At 44.8% G+C, this 21,274-nt stretch overlaps 1 protein-coding gene across 2 annotated transcripts in view; it reads left to right on the forward strand.

Moving 5' to 3' along the window:
• Positions 1–21,274, forward strand: part of LOC129695387 (G protein-coupled receptor kinase 6-like) — a 111,700-nt gene that overhangs the window by 25,939 nt on the left and 64,487 nt on the right. For both annotated transcript variants that reach the window (XM_055632292.1, XM_055632293.1), the window contains exon 2: positions 7,772–7,867. In XM_055632292.1, coding sequence (XP_055488267.1) covers positions 7,772–7,867 — 96 coding nt within the window. The remainder of the gene's footprint in view (positions 1–7,771; positions 7,868–21,274) is intronic.

Raw genomic sequence — 21,274 nt, forward strand, 5'->3', positions numbered from 1 at the left:
TCTGTGCATTCACCCTATCTATTCCCCTTCATGATTTTATACAGATCACCCCTCAGTCAGTCACTGACGCTCCATGAAATTCTATCGTGTATTGTGTTCTTTTTATTCATATGGCTTTATGGTCATTCAAATCTCACTGTACCAATTGGTGCATGTGATAATAAATGTCTCTTGAACTCTTGCAGCTTAATGTTATCTTTCCTGTAGTAGGATGACCAAAGCTGAACATAATACTCCCGGTACAGCCTCACCAGCATGTTGATCAACTGCAATGTGACATCCCGACAGCTAACGGATGGGCTCTTGCATTTGAACAGCTGAATGTTGTCTCCTGAGCCGATTCCTCTGATTCCCACTTCAGCTCTTGCTGCACCTTATCCATGGTTTTTCAGTAACGCACTGTAAAACTGTGATGCCAGCTTTATTCCCCAGAGGATCATGTGGTACAGCGTCGAGGCTTGTCTGTAGACTACAGACACATGGAGGTATTAGTTTAGGTCATTGTCACATGTACTGAGGTACAATTAAAATATTTTTTTGTGTGCTATCCTGTCAGCGGTAAGACTATACATGATAACAATCAAGCTGTCCACAGTGTACAGATACAGGATAAAAGGAATAAGAAGGTAGACGCAAAATGCTCGAGTAACTCAGCGGGTGAGGCAGCGTCTGGAGAGAAGGAATAAGAAATACTGCAAGGTAAAGTAAAATGAAAGATAGTCCGTGTCTCCAATTAGGCAGATGGTAGGTCAGGTCCACTCACTGGTTAGTGAAAGGATGGTTCAGTTGCATAATAACAACTGGGAAGCACCAGTCTCTGAATCTGGAACGTGGGGGTCATTCAGTCCTGGTTTCCTCCAACATTCCTCTGGACCTTGGACTTTTTCTCGGGACTGATTGGCTAAAGTGCTGTGAAACTATATTCTGCACTCTGGTACTATCTCTTCGCTCTCCATGTTGAGGTTGTGTTTGGCTTGATTGTACTGATGTATAGTGGTGCGCAGCGGTAGAGTTGGCTGCCTTACAGTGCCAGAGACCCGGGTCCGACCTTGATTATGGGTGCTGTCTGTATGGAGTTTATACATTCTCTGTGTGACTGCGTGGTTGCTCCAATTTCCTCCCACATTCCAAAAAGTACAGTTTTGTAGGCTAATTGGCTTCTGTAAATAGTAGAGTGTGGACAGAACTAGTGTAGGGTTATTGTTGGTCGGCGTGGACTTGATGGGCCGAAGGGCCTCTTGCAGCACTGTATGTCTAAACCAGTGGTTCCCAACGTGGGGCGTACGCCCCACAGGGGGGCAATTGAGCGCAACTGAGGAGGTCTAGGTCCAAATTTTCGATTTTTATTTTTTTGGATTTTCCATCAGGTAAGCATATGTAGTTTATGTTTCAGATGTTATTTTGAGTAAATAATTTGTTTTGGGTAAAAAAGGTCTTTGTTGTGTAGTTATTACATAATCACCGCGCCATCGCTCTTCATGCACGTCGCACGAAGCGCGCGAGGTCATGGGAGAACCTTATTTATTGAATTGGGGGGCATCAGGATTTTAGACGTGATTAGGTGGGGCATGGCCAAAAAAAGGTTGGGAACCACTGCTCTAAACTAAACATAGACTAAACATAGGCACAAAATGCTGGAGTAAATCAGCGGGTGAGGCAGCATCTATGTAGAGAAGGATTGGGTGACGTTTCGGGTCAAGACCCTTCTTCAGACTAGTCTTATCTGATTTAATTGGATAGCACACAAACAAACATTTTTGACTGCATCTCCGTACACATGGCAATAATAAACTTTCATGGGGGGAGGGTTCCAATTTGTCCCACTTGCTGGACTTTCTTTCTAGCCTAGCATTTATTTGTCCATTCTTGATATTTATTCATTTCTCCCGTGGAAGTTGTTATCAATCAGGTTCCAATTGAGTGTGAAGGAGGCGTGATACGGGAAAGATGTTTATCAGTAGATATACAAGAAACAGAGGGGCTCAGATTTAATAAAATTGACAGGACAAGATGGGGAAAAACTTTAAATGTAGATTGAAGATAGAATAGTCTTTCATTTAATTAAAGAAATTGATTCATGAAAGGCTCTAAGAATTATATAAATTAAAAGGAAACTATCGGCACAATGGAGCAGCGGGAACCGCTCTCGTTGAGTGCCATGGACCAGGATTTGATCTTCAATTTTGGTGCTGTCTCTGCAGAGTTTACTTGCTCCCCCTGTGACTGCCTGGGTTTCTTCCATGTGCTCCGGTTTCCTCCCACATCCCAAAGACGTGCAGGTTTGTAGGTTAATTGTCCGCTGCAAATTGCCCCAAGTGTGTTTAGGGAGTGGGTGGGAAAGTGGGATAATAGTATGTGAAGGAACTGCAGATGCTGGTTTAAACTGAAGATCGATACAAAATGCTGGAGCAACACAGTGGGCCAGGCAGCATCTGTGGAGACAAGGAATGGGTGACGTTTTGGGTCAAGACCCTTCTTCAGACGTAAAGTGGGATAATAGAACTAGTGTGAATGGCTGATCGCCGGTCGGCTTGGGCTCGGTGGGGCAAAGGGTCTGGTTTCAAGCTGCATCTCTAAACTAAAACTAAACAGATGGTAGTGGTGATCTTGAACTTGCAGGTCGAAACACAGTTGATCCAAACTTTCAAAATGGCACAGCAGGGAAAATAATTTGCAGGGATCTGGGGAAAGAGTGAGTGAATGGGCTGGACTGGTTGTTTGACTTGGCAGTAACATGGAATCGATGGGCCAAATGGCTGCTTTGTGTGTTGGAAGAATGCTGCTGTTCTGCATTGCAGTTTTGTTTTTGTGTGGTAATGTTGGAACTTTAAATAAAACTATTTAGCAGAACTATCTTGCTCGAGGGCATTTCCATAACACCTGTTGCATTGTTTGGTCATTGACTTATTTTTCTGCTCTATCAATTCCTTTCACGAGAGCTAACTCAAATAATGAAGCAGAGCAATCTCTTGTGCAGGGCTAAAATGTTTGTTCAAAATTGGTGGTAGATAAAAAAGCTGGAGAAACTCAGCGGGTGAGGCAGCGGGTGAGGCAGCGAGGGAATAGGTGACGTTTCGGGTCGAGACCCTTCTTCAAACAAAGTTCAATTATCGATAATCAAATCAATTATCGGTTATCGATTGGTTATGTTTAAGTAACTCAGCTGGTCAGACAGCATCTGTGGAGGAAATAGAATGGAGACGTTTTGGGTCGGGTCCCTTCTTCGGACAATAGGTGACACTGCCCCCAGTACCCTCGGAATCTGGTGGCATGTTTTGAATGTGATTGTTGCTTCTTGCGCAAGGAGTACAGAAGGCAGGGAGATTGCTATCGATCCTCTCTCTCCTCTGCCACCCACATCCCCGACCTTATCAGTTCTGCCATTTGCACTTTGAAAGCAAAGGCACTTCACATCCTGGGGCATTGATGGCTGGCATTCCGAGCATTGGTCATCCTCTTCACCCACCATGACTTGCTGACTGGCCTTTAGGATTAGGTTTATTACTGTTAATTGTGCCCAGGTACAGTGACAAGCTTTGTTTCCCAAAGTGTCCAAACAGGTCAGATATGCGATACACAAATCAAGTTAAACTCAAGTGCTATAGATGGAGTAAAGAGGAAGATACAAAGTGTAGGATAGAGTTCTCAGCATTGTAGCGCATCAGTTCTGGAGAAAGAGTCCAATGTCCACAATGGGGTGGAGTCCATAGTCATTCAGCATGGAAAGTGGCCCTTCAGCCCAATTATCCATGCCGACTAAGATACCCTATTTAAGGTAGTCCCATTTTAGCCCATATCCCACTAAACCGTTCCCTTGCTGTCCAAATGTCTTGTAAATGTCAGTTATACAAAAGTACAAATAAAATCTACAGTTGAATCGGACATTAGCTTATGAAATGACTATTCTGAAGTCAGATAATGGAAGGGAAGAAGCTGTTCCTGAGTCTGGTGTTGCGTGCAATCGGGCTCTCCTGAAAGTATCTGAGCGTGTGACGCTCTTTTGAAGTGCTTCTTGCTTTTTGCTCAGGTATTGGAAACCAAAGTCTCCTGTAATGCATCTTTCTTGCTTCAGGAGATGGGAGGGGATAGGGTGCAGTTGGGTGGTGAGGAGTGTGTGGAATGTAGTGTGAACCTCTTTGAACCACGTAGAATTGGAGTGGAAACTCCGACTGTTGCTGGTGCCTGAGATCAGCTGATGAAGCCACACTGCAGATCTCCACACTCCACTTCCTTCCTTAATGAAACTCCGCTCCTTCCAGCATTTAACAATTGACTTGAGGGCCATTGAACTTTATGAAATTTCAGTCGACAGTAAACATTTTATCGTCTTGTTTCATTGGTACAGTCTCTTGTAAAACCAAAACTAAGAAATAACAAGGTCTGCGATATTCAAGGTGCTGCTTCAAAGGAGAACTGGTACATTTAAGCTGTTGTTTTTTATCGGAACTACATTTGTGGGAGCTTTTTTTATGGGAGCAAGCATGTGTGTTACAGGAATGGCTTGGCTCAGCTTGGTACTTGCAACTATATATGAATAGGATGAAGCCTAAAACATGCCGACTCTTGTGTACCAATGCGATCTTACACTCTTGTACTTAATTTAATTTATTGTCACATGTACCGAGGTACAGTGAAAAGCTTTTGTTGCATGCAAACCAGTCAGCAGAAAGACTACATTACAATCGAGCCATCCACTGTGCGCAGCTACATGATGCAGGGAATAATGTTTAGTGCAGGGTAAAGTCCGATCAAAGATAGTCCAAGGGATTCCAATGAGGTAGAAAGTAGCTTGATAGGACGGTTCAGTTGTCTGATAACAGTTGGGAAGAAACTGTCCCTGAATCTGGAAGTGTGCGTTTTCACGCTTCTGTACCTCTTACCTGATGGGAGAGGGGAGAAGAGGGAGTGACCTTGGTGAGACTCATCCTTGATTATGCTGGTGGCCTTGCCGAGGCAGCCAGGTGAAAATGGAGTCGATGGAAGGGAGGTGGGTTTGTGTGATGGTCTGGGCTGCATCCACAATTCCCTGCAACTTCTTGCAGCTTTGAATGGAGCAGTTCCCAAACCATGCTGTGATGTTTCAGTAGAAGAGACTTAGCATGATTGTGCCTAGTGTATAGTAGGATTGTCACTGAACAGTATGTAGAAAATTAATTTCACTGCACTTGGAAACACATGACAATAAAGTACCATTGAACCATGGAAAATAGAAATTTGAATTAAAGCAGTGCTAGACTAGTTAATTTTATCCTCCTTCCAGATTTTTGGGTTTCCAATTTCTCCTAAAACTGCATGTAATATTTCAAATTAAAAACAAATGTTTGGCAATTTAAAAGCATTCTGAATCTTTTTTATTTTATAGGGTGATTTCACGAAAGGTCACTGGAGCGTAGATCCTGACCCACGTGACCCCAAATTTTAACTGGAGGACACTCGTCACTTCCGGTACATGTTAGTGAATGGGAAAACACGCACTTTCACACCCGTTAAAAACATCGAAAACGGCCAGTTTTTGAGCTGCAATTTACTGTGCCGGCCGGGGTGACCGTGAGGGGCTACCTAAATTTACAGTTCAAAAGAAAGATAGAAACTAAGGTAAATTCAAGAGGGAGCTGAAGGTGCAAAAACAGCGGAAGTGCTTGGCGGACATTTGTCGTGGAGATTTAAAGATCCAAAATATCGGGAATTATCGCGTTTGCTCGCTGCATTTCATCAAAAGTAAGGCATTATTGAATTTTTATCTTTATTCATTTGTTATATGAAAAGTTTTAAAAGTGAAAAATCCGTCAGTAAAATTGCAAAATCGCCCATGGTTCTCGGGTGGGTTTATTTAAAATAAAAAAGTCAATAATGCCTTACTTTTGATGAAATACAGCGAGCAAACGTGATAATTCCCGATATTTTGGATCTTTAAATCTTCACGACAAATGTCCGCTAAGCACTTCCGCTGTTTTTGCACCCTCAGCTCCCTCTTGAATTTAACTTAGTTTCTATCTTTCTTTTGAACTGTAAATTTAGGTAGCTGTGCCTCACGGTCACCCCGACTGGCACAGTAAATTGCAGCTCAAAAACTGGGCGTTTTCGATGTTTTTAACGGGTGTGAAAGTGCGTGTTTTCCCATTCACTTAACATGTACCGGAAGTGACGAGTGTCCTCCAGTTAAAATTTGCTGTCACGTGGGTCAGGATCTATGCTCCAGTGACCTTTCGTGAAATCGCCCTATACATGCTTTAATTGGGTACAGATGTTGTAGCCGAGGGCAGGTTTTACTGACCCACCCTAATCGATCATCTTTCCACTTCAGAGGGCAGTTAAGAATTGACCTTGTTGGCGGGTCTTAACTCGCAACTAGGCCAGACCCTGTTAGCACGGTCGGTTTCCTTCCTTGAAGAACATTACTTAAGCAGATTGCTCTGTGGCAACGGTCATGAAATAAGTAGATTAACAATGTTGATTGCGTGACTTTTATTCCAGATTTTATCCAGTTTCTAGAATTTCATTGTAAGCAGCACTCCGATTACAAGTTCAATAGTTTAACCTCAAAGCTGCCATGCTGTGCAAAACACAACGCTGGAGGAACTATAGCGGTCAGGCAGCATTCATGGAGGGAATTGTCAGGCGACGTTTCGAGTCCGGACCCTTCGGATGAGTTCAGTTTCGAGATACAACGCAGAAACAGCCCCTCTGGCCCACCTAGTCTGTGCCGACCTGCGATCCCCGCACATTAACACTATCCAATACACACTGAAGACAATTTACAATTTCACTGGCCAATTAACCTACAAACCTGTATGTCTTTGGCGTGTGAGAGCACCCGGCGAATACTCATGCAGGTCATGGGGAGAACATACAACTCCTTACAAACAGCACCGGTAGTCAGGATCGTACCCGGGTCTCTGGCACTGTGTGGCTGCAACTGCACCGCAGTGCCACCGTGCTGCCCACTGATGCTTGTAGTGGGGGCAGGGAGCAAGCTGGAATAGAGGTGGGAGCAGGGGACAGCCTAGAGAGTGATAGGGTGATAACTTGGTCAAAGAGCAGCAGGGAGCAGTGCGATCGGGGCTTGCAGAAAAACTAATGAAGAGAGAAGAACAAAGTAAACATTCTTTGAAGAGATTTCGCAGTTCTGTTGCTTTGAACTGAATTGACAATTTCTTTAAAATGGAGAAGCAAGGAATAGGCTCTAACTTCAAGTAAACCTTGCATCCTCTCTCTCTCCCCCTCTCCCCCTCTCTCTCCCCCCCCCTCTCCCCCTCCCCCCCCCTCTCCCCCCCCCTCTCCCCCCCTCCCCCTCCCCCCACCCTCTCCCCCTCTCCCCCTCCCCCCCTCTCTCCCCTCTCTCCCCCTCTCCCCCTCTCCCCCTCTCCCCCTCTCCCCCTCCCCCTCTCCCCTCTCCCCGAAGTCCCCCCTCCCCCTCTCTCCGAAGTCTCACATAACCTGTTGGAGAGGGACACATTTCTACAAAGTCTGAAAGGGTCCCTATCTGAAAATTCACCTCTCCAGGTTCACCAGAGATGTTGCCTGACCAGCTGCACTACTCCAGCACTATTTTTGTCTTCATCTGCTAAAGACGTTTCGGGTGGGGACCCTCCTTAGAAGGATGGAGAAAGCTAGAAAAGAGTTGAGGGTGGTCACAACCTGGCAAGTGATAGGTGGATGCAAGTGAGAGGAGGTTTGATTTGCAGATGAGTGGACAAAGGCTACAGATGAAAAGGAGATGGAGGTGTAGGGCGAGAAGTGATCGCTCTAAATGCTTTTTGTTTCTTTACAGGCGGTGGAGGAAAGAGGAAGGGCCGGAGTAAAAAATGGAAGGAAATGTTACGGTTGCCCCACATCAGTCAGTGCGAGGAACTGCGACGCACCATTGGTAAGCAGTTATCGTCTTTGGAGCATGTGCTGCCTAAATTCAGTGGAATATGGGTTTCTCTAACTTCAAGTAATCCTTGCATTCCCTCTCTCTCTGTCCCTCCTCCACCCCGGTTGTCGTACTAGTTTCACTGTCGCCCTGATGAGTTTCATTGTCACACGCTGATGTTGTCATAACACCTGCCTCAACCACTTCCTCTGGCACACACAGCGTGCTGGCGTAACTCTGCAAGTCAGGCAGCATCTCTGAAGAGCATGGATGGGTGACGTTTCTTCAGAAGGATCCCGATCCGAGAGTTGCTGCCTGACCTGGTGATGCTCTCCAGCACTATGAAGTGCCTTAAGACATTAAAACATGTTTAGATGCATCCTTTCTGAAAAGTGTATATTCATTATGAAAGAAAGTAGAGGCTATGCTTTAGCAATGTGTTTCTCCCATGGGACAGCCGTGGATTTTTCTTTGTACTGATATAACTGCGTGTAAAATCATGAGGGGGATAGCTAGGGTGAATGCACAGGTTTATCCAGCATAGGGTAATCAAGAACTAGCGGGCATAGGTTCAAGGTGAGAGGGGAATGATTTAAGAGGAACCTGAGGAGCAGAGTTTTCAATGCAGAGGGTGGTGGATTTATGAACAAGCTGCCAGATGAATATAAAATTATTCATCAAAATTATACAGAATATTCAATACTAAAAGGCTTGACTACGGGGTGAAAGAGAAAAAGCCTGCCCCCTCGCCTGCCCCCTCTCCCCCCCCCCCCCCCCCCCCCCCCCCCCCCCCCCCCCCCCCCCCCCCTACCCCCCTATCACTACGTCCTACTAGTCTACTGTTCGCATCCTTGTATTCCTTCGTTATCACATCTTCACCAGCCAACAATCGGCGGTATTGGGCTCCACCGTTTAGGTCATCTGTTGCCGGCCATGAGTTGTTCTGGCCTTTTCCTACTTCCAGTTCCCTCCCCTGTACTTTCAGTCTGAAGAAGGGTTCTTCAAAAGAAACGTCACTCATCCGTTTTCTTGAGAGATGCTGCTTAAACCAGTCAGTTACTCCAGCACTTTGTGTCTATCTACGGTTTATCCTGCATTTCTTCCATTGCCCAATTTTTGTTTCTTTGCAACAGACAAATTTCCAGAGCAAATTCCTGGAAACTGGTAGCCAAAACTCAAAGGATACAATGTGTGTAGCGGGAACTGGCAATGTGTGCTTATTGGTTCATGCATCAGATGATTCCCAAGACCTTGGGTGGCGCGGTTGTGCTGCTGCCTTACAGTGCCAGAGACCCAGGTTCTTCCTGACTACGCAGAATTTGTACCTTCTCCCTGCGACTGCATGGATATTCTCCGGGTTCTCCGGTTTCATCCCACACACCAAAGACGTACGGGTTTGTAGGTTAATTGGCTTCGGTAAAAATTGTAAATTGTCCTTGGATTGTAGGATAGTGCTAGTGTACAGGGATCACTGGACGGCGTAGACTCGATGGGCCGAAGAGCCTTTTTCTGCATTGTATCTCAATGAAACTAAACCTTGCAATACAATAGCTAAATCTGAAAATTAGAAAGTGCTAGGAGCTCAGGTGGGAACTGTGGGGAAAGAAGCAGTTAGTATTTCTGATCAGTTTCTTTTCATAAATCTATTGAATTTGCTGAGTATAAATTGACATCCACTTTTCCTACATTGCAGCAGTGAGCCCTTAATTATGCGGACAACATCTTCCAATATGGTGAAATAAAAGCCTTCTTTCTGTTTGCTGAGAGGAATTTTATTGTAATTTTCCATATAATTGGATTCTATAAATTAAGTTTAAGAAGTTCAGAAATGAAATTTAATTTGGTTTGAGATGTCAGGATGTAATACAAACCTCATATGACTATATTCAATACCTTATGTTCCTCCTTAGTTCTAGAAATTAAACAATTTTACACAACTATCTTGTTTTCTTCATGCATGACTTGCATTATATTCTGATAATATGTTGTGTCTTTCAAAACCTGGCATTGCTCCAGAGATGCTGCCTGACCAGCTGAGTTACTCCAGCATTTTCAGTATCAACCAGCATCTGCAATTCCAACCTACATATTTAGAACAGGCACAAAATAATGGGCCTTTTAACAATTGCAGTGGTTAAAAGGCATAAAGTCATCTCATCCAGCATGAATAGGGAGAGTTTAGAGGGATATGGCCAAATGCAGGCAAATGGATCAAAACAAGGAACTGCAGGCTTTGACTGACAAAAAAGATCACGGTGATTGACTTGCGCAGCGTGTCTAACTGACATTTTTGCTCCTTCCCCTTTGAAATATTCTACAATTGGTGGGTAGACAGGTCAAGGTTGAACTTTCCTTTCTGCAATGGGGCATGAGCACTGAAACAGGCTCTACAACCTTATCTGTCCATGTTGATCATGTTATCCACCTGGTCCAGCCCCATTTGCCCTCAAAAGACTCCCAAGTGCTGGAGTAGCTCAGCGGGTCAGGCAGCATCTCAGGAGATCATAGGTGATATTTTGGGTCGGGACCCTGCTTCAGACGACTTTATACCGACCGGGAAGGAGTGAAAATCTTTAGGTAAGGAAAGGTTTAGATGTAAAGATGCATTAAATGCTGATATTTCACTTCCCTTGCAGGCAAAGTCCATAGCTCATAACTTCGCAAAAGATTGCTAACATAAGATGTTAATTTCAAGGCATTTAAAACCCAACAAAGAAACAATGATTGACTGAAGAAGGGTCTCGACCCGAAACGTCAACCATTTCTTCTATCCAGACGTGCTGCCTGTCGCAATGAGTTAATCCAGCATTTTGTGCCTATCTAGGTGAAGGACCCTTGATTGCGAACCTTGCTGTAGTTTCTAGATGTCTAGCCCTTGTGCCTGCTAGTGGTGGAAGACCTGTTTCAGTTCCCTTTGCTTAATTTGACTAGCCTACAACCAGTTGCATTTCCTTCCTATTTTTGTGCTGTCTTCACGTTTTCTTGCTTTCGCTATGAGAATTGTGTGGGTGGATTGGGAGGGGGACAGTTACAGTAAGTCCCATTGCTAATAATAGCTGCCAGCATGATGTTTGGATGAATGTAGGCTGCCAACAGTGGGGTGGTGGCCTTTCCAGGGGGAGGATGGGCAATGAGCAGGTTGGCGGGCAGATATGTTTTTGGGTGAAGATAGACACAAAATGCTGGAGTAACTCAGTGGGTTAGGCAGCATCTATGGAGAAAAGAAATAGGTGACATTTCAGGTCGGGTGGGAGAGGTTATTTTCAGAAGGTGTTGAAGAGAGTTGATCAATGAAAAGGATTAAATATACCACACTAATCCATAAGGCCATAAGACTGCACTATTTAGGGCAACAGTGGCACAGCGGTAGAGTTGCTGCCTTACAGCGCCGTATATGTACACCCACCCCCCTCCTGTCTCAAGTTTCCTTTGTCCCACATAGTTTCATCTGGCTCATTTGTGAATACTGGTAATTGTTACTTGTTTCTGCTTCACATCTCCTTTTTTTTGCTACCTGTCCCTGGCATCTCATTGACTGCATGTATTGATTCATTATTATCATGTTTACTGAGATGCAGTGGAAAACTTTGTTTGCGTGCTTTTCAGTTATATGCCATATACGAGGGTAGACACAAGTGCTGGAGAAACTCAGCGGGTGCAGCAGCATCTATGGAGTGAAGGAAAGACGCTACGTTTCGGGCCAAAACCCTTCTTCAGACTTCTTTGTCTGAAGAAGGGTTTCGGCCCGAAATGTTGCCTCTTTCCTTCGCTCCATAGATGCTGCTGCACCCGCTGAGTTTCTCCAGCACTTTTGTCTACCTTCGATTTTCCTTCTTAAACACAATGCCATATACGAGTGCAAACAAGTAAAACAGGAAGTGCAAAGAGAAAAACGTCAGTGCAGAATATAGTGCTACAGCGTTATAGCATTACAGTTATTGAGAAAGTGCAGGTTGGAAAGAAAGTGCAATGGCTGCAATGAGATAGGTTGGAAGAACAGGACTACATCCTTGTACAAATAACAAACTGCAAATGCTGGTTAACCAAGGAAAGACACAAAGTGGTGGAATAATTTGGCAGGTCAAGCAGCATCTCTGGGGTATATGGATAGATGATGTTTTGTCTCAGTACCCTTCTTCAGACTGAAGAGTCCTAATCCAAGACATCACCTCTCCAAATACTCCAGGGATGCTGCATGACCTGCTGAATTACTCCAGCATTGCTGTATTCTCCCCAGGACTACATCCGTGGCTTATTGCACCCTTTACTGAAGATCCTCTTATGAAGCAGCTTTGGAATGATTTACTCACTTGTAAATAATTTAAATAGGAGAGTAGATGTTGAAGGCAACTTAGGATGTTTTGCTCGGTTAACTCCTATCAATGCAAACAGTTAAGTGGAAGGCCGGGGGATTGTGCTTCATGTTTCTCCTGCATGCATCTCAACCACAGGAGGCACATGAAGCTAAGTCTGATTTATCTTGATCTGTGGTTTTGGAGGGTGTGGTGAAGTGAATGATGAGAAGGAAGTATAGATCAAGATAGATCAGACTTTGCTGTGAAAGGGAGAGAAAATATAGTAAAAATAAAAAAAGGGGAAATGCTAGAGTATTTAACAGGCCAGATAGTGTTTGTGAAGAGAAAACACAGTTAATGCTTTAGCTTGCGGACATTTCAGTGCAGTCAGGCATAATTTGAACGTTTATGTTATTGTCATGTGAACCAGGCAGCATCCCTGGAGAACATGGATAACAGTAACGGGATCGGTCCGAGTCAGCATGGATTTACGAAGGGGAAATCGTGCTTAACTAATCTTCTGGAATTTTTTGAGGATGTAACTAGGAAAATGGTCAAGGGAGAGTAATTGGATGTAGTGTACCTGGACTTTCAGAAAGCATTTGATAAGGTCCCACATAGGAGATTAGTGGGCAAAATTAGGGCACATGGTATTGGGAGTAGAGTGCTGACATGGATAGAAAATTGGTTGGCAGACAGGAAACAAAGAGTAGGGATTAACGGGTCCCTTTCAGAATGGCAGGCATTGACTAGTGGGGTACCGCAAGGCTCGGTGCGGGGACCGCAGCTATTTACAATATACATCAATGATTTGGATGAAGGGATTCAAAGAAACATTAGCAAATTTGCAGATGACACAAAACTGGGTGGCAGTGTGAATTGGGGTAGCTGGGTAGCAGCCGAACCAGCAGGTCGAGGAACAGCTTCTTCCCGGGGCTGTCACTCTACTCAACAACGTACCTCGGTGACTGCCAATCACCACCCCCCCGGACACTTATTATTATTTATTCAAATCATTTGCTATGTCGCTCTTCCAGGGAGATGCTAAATGCATTTCGTTGTCTCTGTACTGTACACTGACAATGACAATTAAAATTGAATCTGAATCTGAATTGTGAGGAGGATGCTATGAGAATGCAGGGTGACTTGGACAGGTTGGGGGAGTGGGCAGATGCATGGCAGATGAAGTTTAATGTGGATAAATGTGAGGTTATCCACTTTGGTATCAAAAACAGGAAGGCAGATTACTATCTAAATGGCGTCAAGTTCTTCTGCAGTTGTACAAAGCCCTAGTGAGACCACACCTGGAGTATTGTGTGCAGTTTTGGTCCCCTAATTTGAGGAAGGACATTCATGCTATTGAGGGAGTGCAGCGTAGGTTTACAAGGTTAATACCCGGGATGGTGGGACTGTCATATGCTGAGAGAATGGAATAGCTGGGCTTGTACACTCTGGAGTTTAGAAGCATGAGATGGGATCTTAATGAAACATAAGATTGTTAAGGGTTTGGACATGCTAGAGGCAGGAAACATGTTCTCGATGTTGGGGGAGTCCAGAACCAGGGGGTACTGTTTAAGAATAAGGGCAAAGCCATTTAGAACGGAGACGAGGAAACACTTTTTCTCACAGAGAGTCGTGAGTATGTGGAATTCTCTGCTTTGGAGGGCGGTGGAAGCCAGTTCTCTGGATACTTTCAAGAGAGTTAAATAGGGCTCTTAAAGATAGCGGAGTCAGGAGATATTGGGAGAAAGCAGGAACGGGGTACTGATTGGGGATGATCAGCCATTGAATGGCGGTGCTGGCTCGAAGGGCCAAATGGCCCACTCCTGCACCTATTGTCAATTGTCTATTGTTACATTTCGGGTCTTTGGCTTTCTCCAATCTGAAGAAGGGTCCTGATCCGAAACAACACCTATCCCCGTTCTCCAGAGATGTTACCTGACCCGCTGAGTTACTCCAGCACTTTGTTTTCCTCGGTCTCCCATGTTCCACTGAGAATAAACCTTTGATTATGTTATTAGCTGCTTTTCCAAGCCAGTGAAGTGCAGGAGTCAATGATGGGAAATCTGTTCTGTGTCATGGACTGGATTTTATCTACAATTCTCTGCTATATCTTGTGGTTTTGAGCAGATTGTTCCCATACCCTATTAGATCAGTTTGTGGGAGACTACCGTGTGGAAGTTACTTAATGTGTTTTCTACATCATTGCTGAGACGGCACGGAAGTAGTGTTTGAATATTTTTAAGACAGAAGTGGATAGATTCCTAATAAAGTGTTAAAAATTTAATATATGTGAACCCAAAATTGTAGTTGCTATTACAGTGGGATCGTACATGATCTTATTGAACGATGGGGCAGAGGTATGGGCCCAGCTGCATGTTCTAGCTACTAATTTCTAAGTTTGCCCAACTGCAGTGTGAATATGTTATTGACCTTATAATTCGTGTTGTCTAACCCGGTTCCATCTGATATTAGTTGATCATAAATTCTAGGAGCAGAATTGAGCCATTTGGCACATCAAGACTATTTTGCCATTCAATCATGGCTGATCTATCTTTCCCTCTCAACCCTGTTCTCCTGCCTTTGCACCGTAACCCCCGATACCCGAACTAACATGTCAGTCTCTGTCTTTAAAATATCCATTGACTTGGCCTCCATAGCCGTCTGTGGCATTCTGATCAGCGCAGACATTGTGGGCCAAAGGGCCTGTTCCTGTGCTGTACATTTCTATGGTCTGCGACACAGGCTCGGAATCTAGGCCAACACTCAGTATTGTGGGCGTGTGGCACTCAGACAAGATGAATTGTACTTGACGAGGTTAAGATCTCATTATTTAGAACCAGCGAGAGGGTTCTTGTTTCCTCCCTCCCTCCCCCACCTCCACCCCAGCCTCTTCTGTAAATAAAGCTTCAAAGATGATGTCATAGTTTGTGGTTTTGGGTACATGTATTGTACTTCATGTAAGTACCACATTGACTGCGCATTGTGATATCCTTTGGCAGTGTCAACAGTGTTTACAGGTTCTGCACTAGATTCATGCGAATAAGTTTGCTAAGCTATTTGAGATGGTTACTTGGAAGAATTATAGAGCTAATGATCTTTTAATTGGCATTTATTAGATAGTATTCAAATCTTCGATTGGAAGAGAAATAGTGTATTGATGCTATGTTCAGTGAAGTAAAGCAGGTGAATGGAATTGTCACAGCCATGTTATAAGTGATAAGAGCAGAATTAAGCCATTCGGGCCATCAAGTCTTCTCCGCCATTCAATCATCTCCACACCCACTCTAGCCAGGCCTTTCCCTATTCGGTAAGTTTCAATGAAGTCCCCCCTCACCTGTCTAAACTCCAGTGAGTTGAGGCCCAGTGCCTTCAAATGCTCATCATATGTTAACCCAATCATTCCTGTGTTCGTTCTCGTGAGAAAGCGAGAGATACTATGACCACACGCCCTGGCCCATCAGGTTCACACTGACTACCAATCACCCATTTACACTGCTCATAAAATCCACCTTTATTCTCTCCAAAGATGGACACAAAATGTCGGAGTAACTCAGCCGGGCAGACAACATCTCTGGATAGGTGAAGTTTTGGGTCGGGAGCATTGTTCAGACTGACCTGAAACATCACCTATCCATTTTCTCCAGAGATGCTTGACCTGCCAAGTTACTTCAGTATTTTGTGTTTATCTTTGGTGTAAACCAGAATCTGCAGTTCCTTTTTATTGCATTTAATCTCTTCACACTGTCATCAATGTACTCCAGATTCCCTCACTCACCTACACACAAGGGGCAATTTTCGGCATCCAATCAATCTACCAATCCGCACGGCTTTGGGATGTGGGAGGAACTTGGAACAAACCCGAGAGGAAATGTTAAATTGTGAGTGAAAGATTCTTATGGGTAGGCAGGAAAAGCTGCATCTCTCTTCCAGCTTTGAACAAAAAGTGCTGGAGTAACTCGACAAGCATTGATCCACCGCCACTTCTCTTTAAACGTAAACTCTCCTCCCCCCCTATTATCTGTGTGACAAAGGATCCCGACCGGAAACACTGTCCACTTCCTCCACAGGTGCTGCGTGACCTGCTGAGTTACTCCAGCACTCGTTTTCCTGATGATTCCAACACCTGCATCAGCGCGGCGCAGCGGGAGAGTTGTTGCCTTAAAGCGCCAGAGACCTGGGTTTGATCCTGACTATGGGTGCAGTCTATACCGAGTTTACATGTTCCCCCTATGACCCCGTGTGTTTTCTCCTCCCACATTACAAAGACCTTCAGATTTGTATGTTAATTAGCTTCTGTAAAAATTGTCCCTAATGCGTAGGATAGAACCAGTGTATGGGTGATCGAATGTTGGCGAATAAGGACTCCGTGGACCGAAGGCCTGTTTCTACGCTGGATCTCTAAACTAAACCAGCAGTTCCTTGTGTCTCTGGGTTTGTTCTGGTTTCTGTACCTGCACCCTCAGAAGTCATGCACACAACTGCAAACATGTCTTGAATTCCCTCCCTTAACCTATTTTCTGCCTGTTAATCGTCCTATCACGCACAGAAGCCTATACAGCGTGGAAACGGCCCAACTTGTTCACATTGACCAACATGCCTCATCTACACTAGTCCTACCTGCCTGCATGTATCTCTGTAAATCTATCCTATCCATGAACCTGTCCAAATGTTTTTCTTTTCAAAGTTGTGACAGTACCTGCTGCAACGTCCTTCTTTGGCAGCTCATTCTATATACCTAATAATAATAATAATAATAAATTTTATTTTCGGGCGCCTTTCAAATCTCAAGGTCACCTTACAAAGATTAAACAGAAGACAAAAAAAAAAACCATATAGTCGGAGAAAAATAAATAATAAGGACATCATCAACACACAAATTAAAGATGGATATCGCTCCAAAGACACAAAATCAAAAAATCAAAAAAAACAATGTGAAGAGAGAGCAGCAGCAGCTAAAGCGCGCTAGCGCCCACTCTCTCTTCCGACAGCCATCTTGGACACTGACTAACAAAGTAACTTACACACAGAAAAATCATCCCCCCCACAATGGATACCACTGTGGGGGAAGGCACAATGTCCAGTCCTCAACCCCAGTTCTCCCAAAAGTCAGGCCTATTAAGGCCACCGCTGTTGCCTCAACGGAGGCCCAATGTTCCTGACCGTTCTAGCCGGGTGGTCTTGCCCCAGCGTCGGGAGAGTCCTCACAGCGGCTGGGCCACCTGGAACAGCCGCTTCCTAGCAGGGGATTGTCGGCTTCCGAAGCCGACAAGGACGCACAGAGTTGGAGCTCCCAGGCTCCCGATGTTAATGTCGGCGCCGCCCGCTCTGCTCTGCAGCCCCACAGCCCGGAGGTGTTGCTCTCGGCGGTCCAGCTCACCGGAGCTCCAGCGCGTCGATCCAGTGCGGGGACCCAGGCAAGGCATCGCCCGCTCCGCTCCGCGATGGCGGTCCCCACCAGGAAACGGCGCTCCAAGCCCGCTGGTAGGCCACGAGGACGGGTCGACGGGCAGCCCAGAGAAAAAGCTGCCTCACCGACCAGGTAGGGACCTAGAAGTAAGGTTACCTCCTTCCCCCCACAATAAGAAGTCCATTTCTCCGAAAAAACGACGAACAAAACTAACTAAAAACTGGAAAAAAAATGAATTAAACGGACGGCTGCTGGTTAGCAGCCGTTCCCCAAGATGGCTCCTCCACCTACCACCCTTTGTGTTAAAAAAAGTTGCTCGTCAGGTTCCTATGAAATCTTTCCCCTTTTGCTTTAAACTTATGTTATCTGGTTCTTGATTCCCCTACTCTGGATTCTGTGCATTTACCCTATCTATTGTTTTCCTGATCTTGTCCACCTCTGCAAGATCATTCATTATCCTCCTGCGATTTACGGAATAAAGTGCCAGCCTGCTCAACCTTTTCCTGGAGCTCAGACCCTCGAGTCCTGGCGTCATAATCGTAAATCTTTTCTGCACCCTTTCCAGCTTAACATCATTCCAATAGCAGGGTGACCAAAACTGAACACAATACTCTAAATGTAACCTCACCAGGGTCCTTTTGCTGGGTTAACAGTGTTGATAATGGTGGTTGTTGCTAACTCTTGCTGTTGGAAGGGATAGGATGATCGGATTGTTACGGCACAACATGCCAACCTCCTCCTTCCTGATAACCCTGCAATTATTTTAATTATTTATTTACGCAATTTAATGGAAACTGCTTGATGATGTGGTGAATCAGCTCGAATGTCGAAGCGAATGGTGACATGAAAGTGGGAAAATTAGAGTGCATTAGGATGAAATTATTCTTCCTGTGGGTGGAGTGAACTCCTACCCCTCAATTACAACCATGCACACACACTAATTAGGCACAGGAGTAGACCACTCAGCCACTCGAGCTTGTTCTGCCATTCAAGAAGATCATGGCTGATGTGATGTAATTGGAGTAGAAGTGAGCCATTCGGCCTCTTGAGTTTACTCCTTCATTCAATCATAGCCTGTCTATCTTTTCCACTCATCCTCATTTTCCTGCCTTCTCCCCATAATCCCTGACAACCGTACTAATCAAGAATCTGTCAATCTCTGACTTAAAAAGACCCAATGACAGCGTCCAGTGGCAACAAATTCCACAGATTCGCCACCCTCTGACTAAAGAAATGATTGTAATTGTAAAGAAATGACTAATTGTAAACTGAAGTTCACATTCATGCCTACCCCTGGTAAACTCATGCTCACTTATTTAAGTAGCAACTTATCTCTGTCTTAAAAGTATTTAAGACTCTTCCCATTGCCCTTCGAGGAAAAGAGTTCTGATAACTTGCCATCTTCTCAGATTAAAAACAAAATCAGACCATCTGTCTAAAAAGGGTGTTGACTCTTTCTCTTCTCGCTTCGCCTTCAGTTTATCGAACCTGTGAATTAGCTTCCGACCGTCTTTCCATACATATAATTTACACAATGAAACCTCAGCCCTATTGTCTGTGCTGCCATTGATGTGTGCAAATTCTACTTGCCCTAGTTCACCTATCTTCTGTTATTGTTTTACGTGTAATTAAATCCCGGTTTTTCCCTCTTCTCCCCCCTCCCGTTGGGCAGAAATTACAAAAGCTTTAAAGCATGTACCACTAGATTCAGGAACAGCTTCTTTCTTCCCTGCTGTTGTGAGACTACAGAATGGTCCTCTCATAAGCTAGCATATAGTCCTGATCTTCCAGCTCACACTGTTGCGGACTTGCACTTCTTTTCATATCTGTACTTTCTTTGTAACTATAATGCAGCAACACTTTATTCTGTCCTCTAGTATTTTTCTCTGCACTACCTGTTGTACTTGTGTATGACTTGATTACACTTGTGTGTCGTATGATTGGACTGGATAGCACACAGACCAAGCTTTTCATTGTATGACAGTAGTAAGCAATGTTTTAAAAAAAAATGCATTTGTACCAGTCGCTTCAGCTGCTGCTTATGGCATCCATTTCCACATTCTTTCTCTGGGTGAAGTCGCCTTTCAGAATTCCTTCTTGGATTTACGAGAGAATTGCATAAATTTATGATTCTGGAACTCCTCCTCGAACAAACATCTGCCCTGCCCTCTTAAACCCTTGAGCTCAATCAGCTTTAACTCTTCCTTTTTCTCTTAAAAGGGGCCCCTGACTTTGATGGGTGCATTCCTTCGGTATGATTCCTGCAAAATGTGCCTTTCCTCCAGCGTCCCATGTACTCTTTGAAATTTGGAGACGGGCTATGGGGAGCGATGCCTAACGTGGAGCGGTGTCATTTATTGAGACTGATTGCCGTTGCCATTTTCTGTTCCTGTTTGCTATTGCAGCACACCAAACACTTGGCAGAAAGGCAGAAATCTATGTTTGCACATGATAAATAATGAGTAAGCATCGCGATAACCTTTGCCATCCATTCCTTTGCCCAGATATGTCGTTACAATGGAGAAAATAAATGGAGAAGCATTCTCTGGCTGGTGATGGCATGAATCCTGAACAAACAAAGGTTTCTTTTCTTATCTTGCAAGGCCCTGTTAACAGATTATCTTTGGCAGCAGGGTGTCCCCAAGTGACATTCTGGTAGGAATCTGAGCCAGCTAATGTGCAAAAATCATAGGGGGGGAAAAAAGACACAAAGTGCCGGAGTAACTCAGCAGATCAGGCAGCATCTCTGGAGAACGTGGATAGTTGATGCTTTGGGTCGGGCCCCTTCTTCAGCTTGATTGTGGTTGGCGGAAATATCAAAGACTGGAGGGCATAGCTTTAAGGTAAGAGAGGCAGAGTAGAAAGGAATTGCAGATGCTGGTATATACCAAAGATACACAAAGTGCTGGATATGGTTGTGGCATTTAAGAGGCTATTGGATAGGCACATGTATCTGCAGGGAATGGAGGAGTATGGATCATGTTCACGCAGAAGAGATTAATTTAGCTCGGCATCATGTTCGGCACAGACATTGTGGGCTGAAGGGCCTATTCCTGCGTTGTACTGGTCTACGTTTGAAGACCTATCTGCTTCTCCCTTTAACCTGGCTCAATTTATGACCCCAGGTTAAATTGAGAAATGTGGTCGATAATACTCATACAGCTATTCCCCAAAGTTCTAGGACTGTAAAAATGCCTTGGGATGTTTTGGCAGGTGATACATAATGAAAAAAGTTAATTAAATTCCTTATTCTTTAAAAACCCAGCGTTGAAAGAAATATTCACAATACAGATGGATTCAGTATTGCAAAGCAGCTTTTTATTTAGATTAATTTATCAACATGAGTCATCTGCTGTTATTCTAGGGACACAGCAGAGCGGAGGGGAAACTGGAACCTACTGCACCACGACTGCAAATCACATTGAGGTCACATGCAAATCACCCTGTGCGTCTCTCTCCCTTTTCCCCCTCTCTCCTTCCCTCCTCTTTCTCCTTCTCTTCATCTCTTTCCCCCTCTCCCCCTCCCTCTCTCCTTCCCTCTCCCCCCCTCTCCCCCCTCTCTCCCCCCTCATTGTGCCCCCCTCTCTCCTTTTCTCCCCCCTCTATCTCCCCCCCCTCTCCTCCCCCCTCTCCCCCCCTCTCCCCCCCCTCCCCCCTCTCCCCCCTCTTCCCCCCCCCCCCCCCCCCGCCACACTCTCTCCGCCCCCCCTCTGG

This window comes from Leucoraja erinacea, chromosome 3 (genome assembly GCF_028641065.1).
Source record: "Leucoraja erinacea ecotype New England chromosome 3, Leri_hhj_1, whole genome shotgun sequence".
Lineage (NCBI taxonomy): Eukaryota > Metazoa > Chordata > Chondrichthyes > Rajiformes > Rajidae > Leucoraja > Leucoraja erinaceus.